The sequence below is a fragment of the Thermobia domestica genome, chromosome 17 (assembly GCF_964235325.1).
Source record: "Thermobia domestica chromosome 17, izTheDome1.hap1.1, whole genome shotgun sequence".
Lineage (NCBI taxonomy): Eukaryota > Metazoa > Arthropoda > Insecta > Zygentoma > Lepismatidae > Thermobia > Thermobia domestica.
This window is the reverse complement of record NC_137470.1, coordinates 23,342,283-23,360,745: the sequence shown is the minus strand read 5'-3', so window position 1 is coordinate 23,360,745 and position 18,463 is coordinate 23,342,283. Positions and strand designations below refer to the sequence as shown.

At 34.1% G+C, this 18,463-nt stretch overlaps 1 protein-coding gene across 1 annotated transcript; it reads right to left on the bottom strand.

Moving 5' to 3' along the window:
• Nucleotides 1–405: 405 nt before the first annotated feature.
• LOC145673959 (uncharacterized) lies at nucleotides 406–17,371 on the bottom strand. Its single transcript, XM_081743779.1, has 6 exons — nucleotides 17,360–17,371; nucleotides 12,743–12,838; nucleotides 5,998–6,166; nucleotides 4,567–4,745; nucleotides 2,513–2,672; nucleotides 406–1,620 (listed from the first exon to the last, which is right to left on the bottom strand). The coding sequence occupies exons 1-6, from the start codon at nucleotides 17,369–17,371 to the stop codon at nucleotides 1,610–1,612; spliced, it is 627 nt and encodes a 208-aa protein (XP_081599905.1). The 3' UTR covers nucleotides 406–1,609.
• Between the last annotated feature and the right edge of the window lie 1,092 nt (nucleotides 17,372–18,463).

Genomic DNA, 18,463 nt, shown 5'->3' with positions numbered 1-18,463 from the left:
ACCAGACCTTTTGTAGGCACGAAATCAAAGATATACAAAGGCTGAAAAACATATAACTGAACCGGAATTCCAACCTGGAACCTCCCGCTTACCATGCAGATGCGCTACCACTGCACCATTCAGTCCGCTACCAGAACAGCCATACATTCTTCCACCTTGTGGAACAGCATCGTTATAAAGAGTTAAAGAATGTATTGTTGTTACTGAGAGCGGACTGGGTAGCACATCTGCATGGCAAGACGAAGATCCCGGGTTCGAGTCACGGCTCAGACGCATTTTTTTCACTCTTGTATGTCTTTAATTATCTTAAATTGGTTCCATCTGCACAATTATTCACTTCCGACCAAAGTTGCAAATAAACTTTGTTTTCTTATACTGAGGTCCTGAAAACATATTCGAGGCTTGTCGGTTTATTCCTAGAATAGCATGCATGTACATGAATACATGTACATTTTCATGAAGTTCTAATACATGTACACACATATATGAACAAAGTTATAAATCAACTTTTGGGGAAAAATAGAACGAATTTAGGATATAAAGCATGTACATACAATACTTTTCTACACAAGAATTTTATTATAACTGAGTATAGCAACTGAGTCGTACAGACTTCAAAATTAAACAAAAATATTAAATTCAAAATTAAACAATGATATTAACATTTATCAACTGCTGACTGAAAATAAAATAACATTTTAGGCCAAATATAAATCTTTTCAAAATTACATAACGAAACTAACTGTTTACTGAAGATAAAGTAACATTTTTAGGCCAAATATAAATCTATTCAAAATTAAACAATGATATTAACATGTATCAACTGGTTAGTGAAAATAAAATAACATTTTTAGGCCAAATATAAATCTTTATAACAAAGAAGGTAAAAAAACTGTGAGAAAAGTTATAATTTTACTCCCAGCAAACAGCATTGAAGATCTTTCAAATAAATTATAAACTATTCTTAACTGAGCTAGACAACGTGCTCAAGGGTGTGGACATATGTTTTAAAACTTTTTTGTGTTTAACGCAGAATACCCTAAGGAAGGGAACATCTTTGGCTTCTTCTGCAAAAAGCGGTATATGACATAAGTAGTCATCACGATAAACAGGCGATACACTATTGTTGGATATGATTGTTCTTTTTTTTTTTTAACAGATATGAAATATCTGTAAACAATAGTGGTCGAAACAGATACAACTACTGATATTTTATGCTTGCTTGAATCACGTTTCTCTAAACAAATGTTATTTCAGTACCATGCGTTATACGTAATTGAATGAACTATATGTAATAGTTTGTAACAATGCCTGTTTGTTCAATTTACAAATCAAATTTTATGCTAGTAGCAACACTTATCCTTCATTTAAAGCTCAAACACAGAATATCCTCCAATGGAGTCTTTAGATGTATTGATGAAGGTTGTTTTCGCGAATTTCAAGGGGCCAAATCACTTAGAGTTCATTTTCGGAGGAAACACAAAAATCTATATTGCAGACGAAAGTTATTTAACGTAGCTGTATATTAAGCAGCTCCTTATTCCGTAATTGCCAACAACGAACACTCAACGAATGTTGCAGGTCTCTCGTTTCCGTGAAAGGTTGAACATCACCCATTACCTGTTGGAATCAGAGAGAGGTTAACTGGTCATGTTACATACTTAAATAATTTTTCTTACATATAAGAACAAAGACACTTCTGCTTCCTCAATAGTCTGAAAGCATTATTTATTGCACATTTACAATGACATATGCATTTTGAGCCTATAAATATATGTTATTTTAAAGCTAAAAAATTGGTAAGTAATACTAATACTGCAAATGTTTTAAAAGCTATTAAATGCTTTAAAAGCTGCAAAGGTTTTCAAAAGCTATTTATATCTGACTGCTAAAACGATACGTTCAAACAAGGACAGAAGCTACTAAATTACGAAAACTCGACAGCTTGTCCTCAAATAGACATAAGAACTTCCTCACTAGCATTTACCAACAGAGAATATAGAACAGATCACATTTATCCTCAGTAAGTGATTTTGGTTATTAAAATGAAATGAAATTTTTGAGTTTTATGCCCCACGGTTATGCCGGCTAGGTTTAAGGAGACTGTGATGAGAAATGAATGAAATGTTGTAATGAAGAAAGTGGGAGGAAACTGGAGAACCCCGAGGAAACCCACGCACACGGTGTTTGTTCACCACAAAGTTCACTTGGTGGGAGCTAGGTTAGAACCCGGGACCTCATGCACTAGAGGTGAACGGTCTATCACTGAGCCACCGAGGCCACTATTTTGGTTATTATTAAATAAATGTATCGAGTTCGTACTTGTTCATACGTAATGAAACGTCCTATGTATACAACCAATGTATAACTATTAATATGATCATTACAACATACTTGTTGCAATAAAACTGGATTCAGATAGAAAAATCTACTTCATTCGTACAAGTAATTACAATTTCAAGTTAATGAAACAGAAATAAAGGAAGAATAAGAAACATAAAAATAACATTACCTTCTGTAACACTTTCTGTGTCTAACAGACTTAAACGTTCGACTGCTGAAGCGTCATGTAGCCGTTTCTTCCTTAGTTTTTCCAATTTTTTACTGACAGAATCCCATTTCACGAACAAGGATGTATGATCAGGATATAAGTCTTTGTTATCTTGATCAATCTGGAAATGGAATTCCATTGTATTAAAACATTTACATTGATAACATTATATCATTAATTGTTACATAAACTCAGTGATGACTTCCACGAACATGTGTTCCTTACCATTTGTTATTTTACTTTTCAGTCAGTATTTTATCTATTTGTTATAAGAATCACAACTTCCTCTAAGTGCATAAATAAAATTTCTTAACTGTAACAATTTCAATACAAACTACTGGTTACAACGTGTACTTTTACGGACTTGGACTTGAGTTCAAATTCAACCTGCTTTCCTTTGGTGTTTTCCAACATCTTGAGGAAATTGACTTACTGCTAGCTTAAATAAGTAGACCACAAAAGCCACATACGTAGTGCAAGAAGATGTTACATTGACGATAACTGCCAGTTAGACCCATATTGAGGTTGTGGCATCACGGGCTTTCGTCGTGTTATGATGGTTTTTGGTTATATTGCTTAATATAAACAAAGGTCTATTTACTCGGATAGATTAGGCAAAGATGGGGAAAGTATTGATCTGGACTTAATATTACAGATACCATCCCGGCATTTGCTGGAATGACTGAGGATAAACCCAGGGAAATTTCACTCACGATGACCGGATTTGAGCCCGGAAGCTTCCGAACGTAAAGCCAAGGTTCTACATGCTGAAATAAGGCCACTAGGGTTTCATATTGATTTGCCAAAGGGCAAAGTGAAGAAAATTCTACAATATTGTTAGCGTTTATCAGACAATAAAACCACTATTTGCCATCTACTGAGAAAAAAGCTTATTGAATCGAAAAGTACTTTATGCATTTAAAAAAAATCCCCGTCAAAGTTTCTATTGCTGTACGTATATGCTTGGTTGATACGCAATCACAAGAAAGATTGTTTATCAGTCATGTAAGTATTGTCCTTCTGAGATCTCGCTTTCATAAACAAGTGACATCGTGTTGCAAGAACTCAGTTCTCAATTTTTATCTTACTGAATATGACTACCTTTCTTTCCATTGCAAGATAAACTCAATGCAAGTGTTCGTAATGTATGGCCACTTAATCATTTGCGTCTTAAAAATGGAAACAATAATTTTAGGTTTAGAGCATTTGTTTTCAGACTTGCAATTAAGCATTTCACCTAGTTGTTCAAAGCAAGATCGAGTTGCTATTAAACTGAACTTAATACTTTCCCACTTTGTGTTCCATGCGTGGGGATGAATATGTTACAAAGAACCAGCAAGAAAAATTATTTCCAGCTAAAAAGACATGTTTTAGTTCTTTAAACATGCAATCTGAATACAATGCATGAATACAATGCAAACATGCAATACTTTTTGAAAAGGAAACTGCAAAAACTTTTAAGATTCATTGATTGTCTCTATCCTCTTTCATCACTGGAGCTACACAGGAGGGAATCTATAATTTGTAGATGAATCTGAATTACTTTTATACAATTATACACCTACCGGGCATCGAACCGATAACCACCAACCCACAGGCAGTTCAGACCTGCTTCAACATATCTCAACATTCATGAACAGATATTACATAAGAGGACAAGGAAGTAATTTATTTGTCCATCATTTATATATATTTTTATTATGGTTTTATGACAACTAAGGTCTATTAGCTCAGACATACAAATACCTAAACTGGTATATGTCATTTCAATATTTAGTATGACTTTATCCTGAAGGTTTTTACTATTTTCTGTACAAACGCGACACAATTTTAAAGGAAACTTCTGTTCTAAAATGTACGTTATGAAAAAATCAACTTCCGGACGTAAGTAAAAGATTTTATATGAATGTTCTCAGCCCCAAAGAATAATTTAATGCTTGTAAATTATGGCCTATTCAGTAACAACACAGTACTTAGTAGTAAAACAGAATGAAGGTTAATTAAATGAAACTTACCAATGTATAGCCCAAAGGCTGCTTCAATGCTAGCCAAGTTGAAATTATTTCATGAACAGTTTTGCCCTCTTGCTTGAATCGAACTTTCAACGTTTTCTTCCAAAGATCAAGTACTTCCTGCCAGGGCTCGACATTATGCTTTAACCACGCTAAGCTGTTTTCAATATCTATGCCACATTCTGAAAGAGAAGAATAAACTTACCAAACAGATCTGTATTACATTAAAAACTTAGTAATAAATTCCTATATTTTTCAAATATCAGTTAAAATGATTCTATATTTTCATAAGTCCTCTGTACAAGTATTTATATCCATATGTAATATATAATAAAGAAAAGAAAGAAAAAAATATATTTACAAAAAAAAAAAAAGTTCTGGAACTGTTCCTGTGAAGCTGAACTTGAAAATTGCCTTCAAATGTTAATCTATATTTCCGGCACAAATATCGAATGCCTTTCATCAGAATGGTTTAATTCTTCAAATATGTAGAACTTATGTAAATTACATGTTCTAGCTTAGTACTTCAATGGTATAACGTAATAGTGGTACTATATAAGTATAATGACTATCTACGACGAAGAAAGTCGCAAAATATTTAGTAATAAATGCTACTTATCATTTCTTATGAACAGAGTAAATCTTGTAATGAAGGATTTGAAGATTAAGCATACAAAATTTGGACTTGTTCAGTCTTGTAAATAGAAACACACAGAATCTTAGTATTGATTAATATTGTGCACTATTTAATCCTTAATAGATTAGTTGGTTGCTTAACTGAAGAGTAGGTGTAAAAATTCTCGACTGTAGTTTTATGTTGTAAACAGTAACAATATCTACACAGTCCCATTATTACCTTATGCTATTGAAATACTCAGCTTGAACTGAGATTGAACGCATATACACTTTAAGTTTTGAGCCATCCTGATGAAAGGCACTCGATATTTTTGGCAGAAATACATGTGAACATTGAAGAACCACGTTTTAATCTTACAGGAATATTTTCAGGTTAGTATCGACTTATATTAATGTGTGTTCCATACGTTCAATTAGCAGAGAAAAAAGAATTAAACGAAACTAAACCATTTTTTAAAACATGGTTCTTGCAAACCCTTGGCACAAAATAGGTAAATCATTGGCACTTTTTAAAGTATGATCGGGGCCTCGGTAGTTCAGTGGTAGAGCGTTCACCTCTGACGTGTGAGATAGTGAGATACCTTATTTGATCCCAAATCGCGGTAAGTGACACCGTCTGCGTGGATTTTTCGGGATTCTCCCGTTCCTTCCCACTTTATTCATTTCTTATCATCATCATCATCTCCTTTGGTCTACCTGGTATAACTATGGGACATAAAACTCAAAGGTTTACTTTCATTTTTAAACGTATGATCAGAGATGAATAAATCATTTACTAGATTACATTTTAAACATTACCATCTAGCGTAGAAGTTCCAGTGTCACGCTTTTCTGTTGAAGGACCTGACTCTGCAACAATGCCAAAATTTCTTAACGACTTGCGTGTATTTCTATATTTGTCAACGAGTTTTCCTTTTGAAATCTTCTGATTTGGACCTTGTGACTTTGGTGGAATATAATATACTTCCTAAAAAAGACATTGTTACTGTAAGATTTAGAATTATAACCTTAATAAATTAAATTATGTATAAAAAACATTTCAGACAATTACAGAATAATTTATCATATTTACACTCTTCTATGTGATGTTCCACGTTTAGTATAGCATACGTTTAGTATAGTATACTCCAAGGAAATATAAATTTTATAGATAAACGCATTAAAAAAAAAGTTACAATTTTAAAGATCCTGCATATCGTGATATCATTTCGCTTAAATTGAAGTAACCGAAAATATAACTGAATACCAATCTCTTCGCCCTCCCAGCTACTCTAGTGGATAACGCGTGTATCCTTGATGTATGTGGTCCTGAATTCAATTCCCGGTGAGAGCACAAAAAAAATGCGATCGTTCACTTTCATTAATCACCTGTTTACCTTAGTCTAAACAGCATAACCGTGGGACGTTCCAAAAGCTCTTTCAATGTACCTGATGCTTTCCTGGTATCGTGATGCAAATACATTTTCTCGGGATATCAGCCAGGTGATGTGTTCGTTGTGCAAAGTCTCGAGAACAAACATTGTTCTCATGATACTGACCCTGATGATGAGAACAACGTTCTTTCTCGAAACTTTGGACAACGAGCACATCATGTGATTGATATCCCGAGAAAAGTTACTTGCACTAACAAAGATGGAATAAATATAACGCAGGCTGTCACCAGATTAAAAGGTGAACGCCAACATCTTTTACATTTCGACTGGTAATGAATCATATTTGCACAGTTCATATTTGCAGCATAAGGATCACTGTATCAATTCATATTCAAGTGACTAAAGGCAGAACACTTACAAAATCTGTCAACTTGAAGAGCTTCGAACTCCGAGACTCTGTAGAGAAATTTGTCTCTCGTTTCATCATCGTATCAGTTCCTCTTTTAGTAGGTGCTGGCATGAAACAACTGCTTTCTGTAGTTTCAGATCGAACTGACACTGAGTCATCTGGCGTTGACACTGAGGGTGAAGCAAATGAGAGAGAACCGTCATCTAGCACATCATAAATTTCAACTGTGTTTGTTTCTATAAATTCCTTAAATTTTGCTCATAATTTTGCACATGTCCCTATTTTGGGAATTAACTGAGTAATTATTTCATCAGTTAATGAATTAAATGCTGCTTCGTCTATTTCCTGTTCTGAAATATAGATTGAAAGTTTATAATTAACCAGATATTTACTGAATATCAAAAAAGAATTATACACTGGTGAAAGCATTTAAGTCTTATTACACTACCAAGCGAAATTTGGTATGTTACGCGATCATGTGCCACACAAAGAGTATAGGAAGTTGCTCACCCCAGTTTTTTTTTCCTTTACAGAAATGGGTGTATTTGGGCTAAGCTAAAGAGAAAAATGTCCATGGTAACTTCATACTGTCAAAGTTACAAGGGTATAGAAGCAACAACAAGAATTTAAGAGCATTTTTAACTCATGCAAATCATTTTGTAATTTGGTACATAACGGGTACCTATGGCTAACAATAAGTCTAATGCTAACCGATTGTTTTCAAAGACTAATGTACTTCCAACAAACAATGAAAGGTTCTATGCAGAAATCATAGCCCGTCTCCTCTCTCACTCCCTCTCTCTCTCCTCTTTGCAATTTCTGACATTGGTCGTTTTGCCCCAAACCACAGAATTATCTTTTGGAGATAATACACTATTCTCTGAATGCTTTGAAGAATGTAATATTTTCCGAATACCTAATAGAAGTTACCTAATAAGAAGTATACACTCGAATATATATAGGGAGGGGGTAGTGGTTCATGTTACGGAAGCACAATTTTGTAAAATTTACAGAATAAATATGATATAGTGTACACAAGCTGAATTTTACGTTTACAAGTGGAGCGTTACTAGTGTCAAAGCATGACAAGTGCTATTGAAACTCGTATCATTGCAATATCCCACCTCTTTTCATATCTTTACTTACGCGTATACCCGCCATCACTGACGTGCCTGTTCCCTGCGCTACCGCTTCGGCTCACCATCTTTGCTTAGTCCTAACTGTTAGATAACATTCGCGCTTTTTAGTTTCCACCTAGCACAGGTTACGTTTATGCACTGTATATTTATGACAATCAGAAAGTTTTATTTATACGCAAATCGTAAAAGAACTGTGATTTTTTCACAATTACTTCTGGTGGGGCCATCGATATTTATCTGTAATAAGTGAGATATTTTCATGTCACCCAGCGTAAGTCTTTTAGGGGTCAGTAAGAAGTAAATTAGTGAAAATTATATTTTTTTAACAATTTTTTCGAGAGGTGTACCGAAAGTAAAAATGCACGCTTTTATCAGCGTATTTCACGATAAATATCGATTTCAAAAGTAAGGATTCTATATTTGCGTTCCATGAAATGTTCTTTCAAAATTATGCTTTATATTTCGGATGACATTTAGTATTTCTCCCAAATCCATGGACGGCTCAGGACCCAGTACTGTGACTTAGAGTAAGCTGTTGTTAACTACCTCGTTTATGCGAATACCCACCGTCGCTGACGCGTTTGCTACCTACGGACGCACATCGTTTCTAACTGTCGGGCCCCCGCTGCTACGCTTCTGTTCTGATTCTGTTCGATAGCATAAATGGTTTTCAGTGTCCATATAGCACAAGTTGGTTAGTGTTTTATGCGTAGTTTTTATGCTATACGTTCGCACTGTACTTATACTCATGACTACTTTACATTTACAAATAACGAATGGTAACCCCTACCATGTAAGTCAGAGTCAATACCAAGTGATCTGGAGGAGAAACTAAATAATAACCCATATTTCTTCAGTAAATTTTAGATTTTTGTTCATCTGTAAACTATAAATGCACCAATTTATTTTGCAAACTACTAGCGTTAGTGTCACTTTATTTACCCCTTTCCGGAAGTATCTAGTAGTAATAGAAATTACCCCAACTCTTGCCCCAGCAATTTTATACCCTGCTCTAATGTCGTCAATGCCCCCTTTATCCATATGTAAGGGCCTAGGTTTAACTTAATAATGCCCGCTCCGGGTGGTAAACTCACTTTGAAACCAGAAATTACTCTCTGTTAATTCTATGAAAATTTATCAAAAATTCCCTAACCTTACGCGAACCCGTTCCTACAACTACCTTACTCTACTGTACCCTACCCTATTCTAATCTACTACACCTTTGAAAGCGGTTCTACATATGGATGCGCAGTTGGGGCGTGCATTGTAAAGTTTACCCAAGGCGTATATGTTACGCCAAATTTACAGCCAATAGAATAAGTACATGTGAACTAACAGCAAAAGTAATATATACGAAAAAGTACACTTATCTTGAAACACGTCGATTAGCTGCGGTAAATTCCAGCTTCTTAATAAATTTATATCATGGATCCATTACGTCGTTGAAAAGTAACAATTACTTCTCACTTCACATCACTGTGACTTCGTTGAGAAAGTTGTATAGTGCACACTACACTCATTTACACACAATTCTTTTACGGTGTCCCTTATGATTATTGTTCTACGTGTATTTTTATTTTTGCGATCCACACTTTCGTAATCGAAATGTTTATCCAGAATGCAAATTAACACATGTGACCTTGTAAATAGACATTTTGGTCCGGAAAACCAAATAATTACCAAATCAGTTAAAATTTGGTTCGCATAACCAAATTAATCAACCAAATGTTCTGACCAAAAAATATAGTGTTCATGACCAAACACGTTTGGTCAAAATGACCAAATTTTGGTTAAATTAACCAAAAAAGTGACCAAATGCTCTGACCAAACAAATTTGGTATTCCTGACCAAGCCCTTTTTTTCAGTGTACGTGAATGACCATGCATGTTTCAGCGATATCGCATAGGCCCTGGATATATGGAATTTATGTCAATGGGTTTTCACTCAACTTTCAAACTTTTAGCAACCATCAGTTTATTAGGATTGGCTTTTAGAGAAAGAAATATAAAAGTGTTTGGTTAATTTATGAAGCTAGGAAGGCGTGCTGCAAATATTTTCAGGTAATATAATTGATAATAATGACTGCCATGCATCCCAATGAAATAAAATCCAGGTCAGTACAGCAGAAAGGATTGGCTTTTACACAGGCAATATTAAGTTCGATATTTTGTTTTCAAAATGAATTTGGTTTTCATTATCAGATTTCTTTATGAGTAAGCTGTAAGCTTTCTTTAAAAGAAAATAAGCTGGAGAAGGTAATAGTGAATTGATACGAATTATGAAATAGCTTGTGGAATAATAAAGCAAGTAAAAAGTTGAAAATTTGAGAATATTCCCCGTATAAAGCATTTACAATAAAATGAATTTAATTAATGCATCCACTACTATGTATTTCTAGTTAAAAGTATTTTAGTCGATACAGGTAACCTTAGAATTGTTATAAATAGGGTTCGGAAGTTGAAAACCTAAAAATTGCCCAAAGAGGACCTATAAAAGAACCTAAAAACTGAAAAAAAAGAACTTAAAAATAATTAACAATGTAATTAGAATTACATATTTAATAAACATGACGTTCAGGAAATACAAGGTCTTGGCAGTATACAATATACAGTTGTAAGAAACGGTGCAGCGGTGCACATACTCCTTTCGGAGGGTCGACTCTTCGGGAATCTTCCAATTTGTATACTGCTCCAAAAACACTTTGAAAGTTTCATTGTTTATCTTTGCCAACGGGATATCTTTCTAAAACGGAAACGACTTAGAATGTCCATTAGTGCTTTGTCCTAATAGAAGCTGCTTTTCCTTATTCTCTGCGGCCCGGGATGTTTCTCACGTCCAACGTGCTTTTTGACATGCAATCGTTTATTCTGCACTGACTTTCTTCACTTCGCAATATTTGCAAACAAGAATACAGTATCTCCATTCGTAGAAAAAAACTTCTGCTCCAAATTCAAACACAAAGTGACGCAACAAGGAAGTTTCCTTAGGTTTCATTTTAGGCATGTTCGCGATCTGTCCTTCTTCCACAAACTGAATTCCAAACTAAAATACGAAAACTTCCTCACCCTCACCTCCTTGCCGGAGGACATTGTTACGCCTCTTTATCTGACTTGTGATTGTTGCAGATCTGGTCTTATCTGTCCAGTCATTGAAGAATGTCGTATCTTTTGAATTTTCTTTACTAAAAGAAAAAATGAAATGAAATCTTTGAGTTTTACGTCCCACGTATATGCCGGTTACGCTAAAGGAGACGGTGATGGTGAGTAATGAATGAAATGGTGGAATGAAGAAAGTGGGAGGAAACGGGAGAACCCCGAAAAAAACCCACGCACACGGTGTTTGTCCACCCCAAAGTTCACTTGGCGAGAGCAGGGTTTGAACCCGGGACCCCATGCACCAGAGGTGAACGCTCTACCACTGAGCCATTCTTTACTAAAAGAAAGATGCTTATGAGGTGATAGTGATTTGAGTTAATAGCAAGTAAATTTATTGTCGAAAGAAGTGCAAAAAAGACGTTAAGACCTCTAAAAATCTTTAAAAAGACCACTGAACAAGAACAAAAAAAAAAAAAAAACGCCGAAAAAGGCAAAAATAAATAAATAAAATCCACCATTTTCTGGCCTACAATGACCCAAAATGAATATATGTTATGTTAAGCCTAGTCTTCGGGCACTCGTAGAGGATTTTTCCTCAACTTCCGGGCCCTAGTTCTAAATTATCTCACTCATTTTACGTTTTAATTTCTGAATAATCCTTTCATTTCAGGAAATTTTCTTATAGAATTTAACTTATGATTATAGAATTTATAATTCTAACTTATAGAACTTACGACTCCTACTCCTATTTTTGGCCTCTGTGTACTATCTTCAGTAGGAAATCAGTAAATTAAACTGCAAGGAGTTTTCTATAATCTGAAAAAAGTGACATAAGTAAATATTTTAATTCGTATTGTTATTCTACCTTCGTATTTGCTTCCTTCTTTCTCTTCATAGCCTACGTCAAGTTTTATTTCGCATGGCTTCTCAATTAGCACCGAAAATCAATATATTTCATGTGTTTATTTTTTAAATTTAACTTTATTTATTTATATTTATTTATTTATATTTATTTATTTTTGCATTTGAACGTGCTTTCTTCCATCAAGGAATATTTATTTTGTATAAAATATCTTAATAGCCGTTACAATGTTTCTATTCTTCATCTCTTTGTAAATGCTTCTAACTTACTAAGGATAGAAACAAGAACATACTTAAAAAATATATTCATAAATATTAATCCCCATTGACACTTCATACAATTGGGAGTACCTATGTATCACGGTACTCAGCTAACCTCTTCTTTGTATCGTAACAATTACCTTAATATTGTCCACAAATTAAATGTTCTACTATCTCCCTTTTCCATATTATCTCCTATTTGCTTACTAAATCGTCCTAATCAGTTTAGTCCTATTTCTAACTATCGTTAATATTGTTTTTATCTCACCAAATACTATTGAACATTTCTTTAACTTTCTCACTTTATACGAAGTTAATTTATTCATTCTTATCTATACTCACATTTCTAACTTTACTAATCCTTTTCTGTTACTGTTATTTGGTGTTCTTATTTATATTGGATACTAAATAATACTCTTCGATAAACCTGAGATGTGACTCTTCCGAGCGACTAATGATCGTGCTTCCTTTGTTCACGTGTGGCTTCTTGGGGATACAAACCTGCAATGAAAATACAGATTATAGTTCACTTCTACTTTAAATAATGCATCTTCTGTATTATGTAGCATTAGTAGTAAAAATATATTTTAAATTACATTAATTAAACGACTAAATGTCAAGAATATTTTTCATAGTTCATTGTTAAGATCAAGAGAAAAGAAGAAAATCTTTTGTCCTTTATGGTACCTTGTTCCCTCTTTCCTATTTCTGCTTTTACATATAAATGAAGGAAAATCTATTTTCAAATACGTGTTTTAAAGTAGACCATTGAAGAATGTTGTGTGTATATAATGTAATCAACTGATATTGAAATGGGATGATTCAAACTTGAAGAGGTCTTGGTGTGAGAATGTATTCTGATAAAATGATGAACTTGAAAAGGTACAGATGAAAACAAAATTGACATGAAAATAAATTGAGGTGGCTGTATATGTGTGAAGATAACATCCTCATAAAGAAAACAATGTTCATTGGAAAAAATCTTACCTGAATGCATTAGGAAAACATAGTTGAGAAGAAGAAATTGTGTTCTAAGAAAGAGGAGCTTTAACTAAGAAGAGCTAATTGGAATGATGAGGCGCACCAGAGAAATCCACCCTCACAAAGGAATCATCCAGAAACAGTTCTTGAGCTACGCTTCTTGAGAAATCACGAGCTTTAAGTCAACTAATTAAAACCCGTAATGATATGTTTAGAATATTATTATTTATCTACCTGCCTACGTTTAAGTTTGAAAAATGAACGTATGATTATATTAGAAATGAAGAATGTATAGGAACATAGCGGGAAACATTAGTCTTTTCTAACTTCTGTCCATTGCAGCATCAGATTCTCTAGAGGAAAACAGTTTATTGGTTTGTTTGACTTACTTTATCTCTCTCTCTCTCTCTCTCTCTCTCTCTTTCTTTCTTTCCTGGTTGGCTTGAATTAATAAAATCCCATCTTTTTATGCATACATATATCTGTATATTGTGCCTTAACACATGATCAAGTTCAGTGTATCTGTTTCCTCCTCGGGTTTCTTTCTAAAGACTTAAGGGTATAACGTCTAATTATGCAACGAATTTTTTCCAACAACAATGAATATAATAGTAGCCTAATATTTTTTCTGTCACCAGAGGCTACTTTGTACATACCAAGTTGTCTTATTTCCAACTATAATATATTTCCCTACTTTAAAAATAGACCTGCGGCTTTGTGTAAAAATCTTTACGAAGTAAACCTAATCCATTTCGTATCGAAGGTATGATTTCTTGTCAGAAGCTATTTATTCTGAGACTCTCTTTTTTGAATCGTGTTTCTATTCGAATTTTTCTCGTCCCGTTTTGCGATCACACTTTATGAACGTGATCACACTGGCATGATCGAACACCCTAAGTTATGGACTGACGAAAGCGTGATTTATCTGCTTGGGTTCAAATCAATCTCAGCGTATACATCTTATGCATCGTTCTATCATGATAATTTATCTTCGGTAGTTCATTTCTCACTATCCTTTTATCCTTGGTTGTACAGCCGTGCAGGGATGGATTAACCCATCTGGAAGCCCGGAGCTAGAAAAAAATGTGACCCTGCTGACTTTACCTAACACATTTCTGTGAAAGTACTGTAGGAAAGTTAAGGGAATATGTTTCATATTTTTAATCATATTTTATTTTATGACGATGATTGTATCTTTATGATTCTTTTTAGATAGTGAGTTGAGATTTTGATCAGATTGGAGGCCCCTGTCCACCTGGAGACCCGATGCTATAGCCTCCTAAGCCCCCCATAATCCGGCCCTGCAGCCATGGGAGTAAAAAAAAAAGAAAAAGAAAATAAATAGACAACTTCATGAGTGGAAAAACTTTCTCAGTCTTCAAAAAAGATGAATTGGAAAATAAGTATTTCTCACGGGAGACCATTCCGATTTGGTGAATTCAATTGCTGAAAAGATTGCTAGCACTGGATTCATCACCAAAAGAAACAGAGAAAAGGAGGGTGTTTAGTGGCAGACCGTATACAATGTGGGAGCTAAATTAGGGCAAATTGCTAAGATAGAACGTAGAAAATGTCTAGAAATGGGACGTTAATTTTGAAACGATTAGAGGGATTGTGGTCAAATGTCGGATATGAGGAATGCATTTAGAGCTCCATTGAATAGGTGTAATGGGAAAAAAAACTGTCAATTGTATATAACTGGTTGTGAGGAGAGTTACCAGCGTTACGACTTGCACATTTTGTTGGAGAGAGTCATTAAAAGGGCCTATATCATAATCCTGAATGGGACAAGTGTCTTTCTGCAAGGTACCACACCAGCATTCATCCAGTGGAACGACTTCCTATTCCGTTACACGTTGCAAAGATTCTTCTTGATGTTCCAGGATTCGATTCTATCTCTTTCTACCCCTTGTGCGTAGAACGTGCTCATGGCCCGTACTACATGGTCTCACACATATTCCTCACTCACATCACCTTAACGACAGTATTGATACATTGCCATAGCGTGGGACGTCTCCTCTTACAGAGGTCTCGAATTGCATTGGCGACTATTGATTTCAATAAACGGTGTGCGTTAAGAGCCACATGTCACATAACCCCTTTTCCGTATATTATTTTTCCGCTAAGCCAAAAATGGTGGCTTTTCAGATGTCTCCCATGATTCACATTACACCTATTCAGTGGAGCTCTACATGCATTCCCCATATCAAATATTTGACCTCAATCACTCTACTCCTTTCAAAATTAACATAGCACTTCTAGATACTTTCTACGTCCTATCCTCGCACTTTGCCTTCATTTGTCTCCCATCCTGTATACGGTCTGCCACTAAACACCCTCTTTTTCTGTTTCTTTTGGTCCTGAGTCCAGTGCTAGCAATCATTTTCAGCAATTGAATTCACCAAATCGTAATGGTTCCTTGTCAGTAATACTTCAACGGAGGATAGTATTGTTTACACCGAACAAATATAAAACATTGTCCAGTTTATGGACAGCAAACATCATTATTCCTAGTTTTCTGGGATAGGAGTTTGCCCTCTTTAATTCATCCAGCGAACTGTGCAGTAATTCATCTTTCTTTTCTTATTCAGTATTAGAGAACTGTTAATATTACGGAAGTATTAAAATAAATCCAATTGTTTTCTTTTTAATTCGATATTAGCATGTTTCGTGTGTATTTGAAGATGGAAATGGTAATTTATGTATTTGACATAATTTCATGATGAACAGAAACTATTTTATATTAATCAATCTTTCATCTCTTTCTCAACGTTCAAACTTTATAATTTCATCTGTAAGAAATTCTTTTGTCAATGACCTAATTGCAAAAACGAAGAAGAAAAATGTTAACTTTCTAAAGTAGCGAATTCCATTCCTTATAAATATGGATGCACATTACATCGTAGATGGAGACACTCAACAAGAATATTAGAAGACACGATATTCAGATCGTGTACATGAAGTGTATAGATACTTTTGTTTGCACCTAAAAAAGCAAATTGGTAAATCTGAGTGATTAAATATCTAAACTCTTTTGAAGTTTTTATGAAAGACCTTCATGTCCAATCAAAAATTGATACCAACTAGTAAATTTATCGCATCTGTAGTGAAGTGGAGTGATGCCAACCTGAAGCACTATAAAATCCAATTCTCGATAAGCAAAAACTCCTATTTTGCATCTGAATTTTGCACGTTCTATTACTACTACTAATTCTTACTACTACTGCAACTGCTACTAGTAAATAATAATAATAATAATAATAATAATAATAATAATAATAATAATAATAATAATAATAATAATAATAATAATAATAAATATGAAAATGAAACTTATATGTGTCATGTGTTACATTTTTTTCGATTTATGCGTGAACCATGAATAAATTTCGAACTTCCAGGTTTATAAAATAGTTCGTGAATAACTATTTTCATCAATCGAAACCACACATATTTTGTTATGTTGTCAGAAATGCAGTGACTCCATCACATCCTTGTGCCATCAACTTATACTAAGCCGAATGATACTACAAAAATTTTGTTCTCTACATTTTCGGTGAACGTTTACGAAATTGATTGTTTTTTGTTTGATATTTTTTCTTTCTTTCATCAATCTGATAATTGTTTAGTGCCGTTCTCTTTCAAATACAAGAGCACACTTTCCGTTTCTTATCTTTTAAATGCTCTTTATCTTATAGAATAATAACGAGGGTTGAAATTAATAATTCATTATTGCTATAGGCATTATGCAAATACTGCTCCTTCCCCTGAACAAGTAACTAAAGATATAATTGTGATAAGTACGAGAATAGTGTTATCTTTTCTTATCATTACTTATTCATCTCTTCTGCGCTTTCTTTAAGGATGAAAGTTGAGTGACGCATGAAGATAGAGCGAGACATTAATCAGAAACTGGGAAAACGTTGAACAGTAACCAAAGACAAGATTGCCGACAGTGCTGGGGCATTCTCAGTTGTAAGCATTCAAACAAACTTTGTCGGAAGTTTGTTTGCATCATAATGAGCTAAAGCTTTATCTTACCTGAGGAGGCATTTAATTTTGGAAGATCTTATGCAAATGTATCTGGATTTATTTTCAAGGGAAAAACAATTCGTGGCCAACAACACTTAGATAATCATCTTTCAAAGAATAACCATTTAAGACGGCAATTCAAATTCACTTAGTAACTGACCACAATAATATTCAGTTTTACAAAACTGACTTTCTTTGGTTATTAAAATACGTAAATTTTGTATATAGTTTATTACTGTTTTGGGTTTATTTCACATATATTCATAAAACATACTGGTGACACAGTAACAACATATCCACTAAGAAATTAAATGTCGACTGAAAGCAGTAATTTCATATTTAGTTCAAATTGCTTTGTTGTCGGAATTCTATTGAGAAATTTAAACCTTAAGATTTATATAGGTAATCATGCCTGTTGTTCTGTACGGTTGCGAAACATGGTCACTTACTCTGAGGGAAGAACATATACTGAAAGTATTTGAGAACAAAATCCTGAGACGAATATTCGGACCCAAGAGGAACGGGAATGGAGAATGACGGAAACTTCATAACGAGGAACTGCATAATTTATACGGTTTACCCAACATTGTTAGGGTCGTCAAGTCTAGGAGGCTTAGGTCGGCAGGTCATGTAGCTAGAATGGAAGAAAGTAGAAATGGTTTCAAAGTCTTGACTGGAAGACCAATAGGAAAACGACCATTAGGAAGACCTAGGAGCAGATGGAAGGACAGTATTAAGATGGATCTCGGGGAGATATGAATACAAAATAGAAACTGGATTCAGTTAGCTAAGGATAGAAGTCAATGCCGAGCTTTTGTGAACGCGGCATTGAAAATCTCCGGTTTCCGTACGCCATAACAGTTAGTTAGCTAGATGGCAGTTTACCCAGACTGTTATAAAAATATTATATATATATATATATATATATATATATATATATATATATATATATATATATATATATATATATTACCCTGATTATTGTCTACAAATGATGATTTATGAAATGTAAAATACTTAAAAATATTTGACTAATATTTTGGGAGAATTATGTAAATAAGCAACACAATTTGAGTTAGAATTATTCATATTCAAAATTCAAATAACAATGAC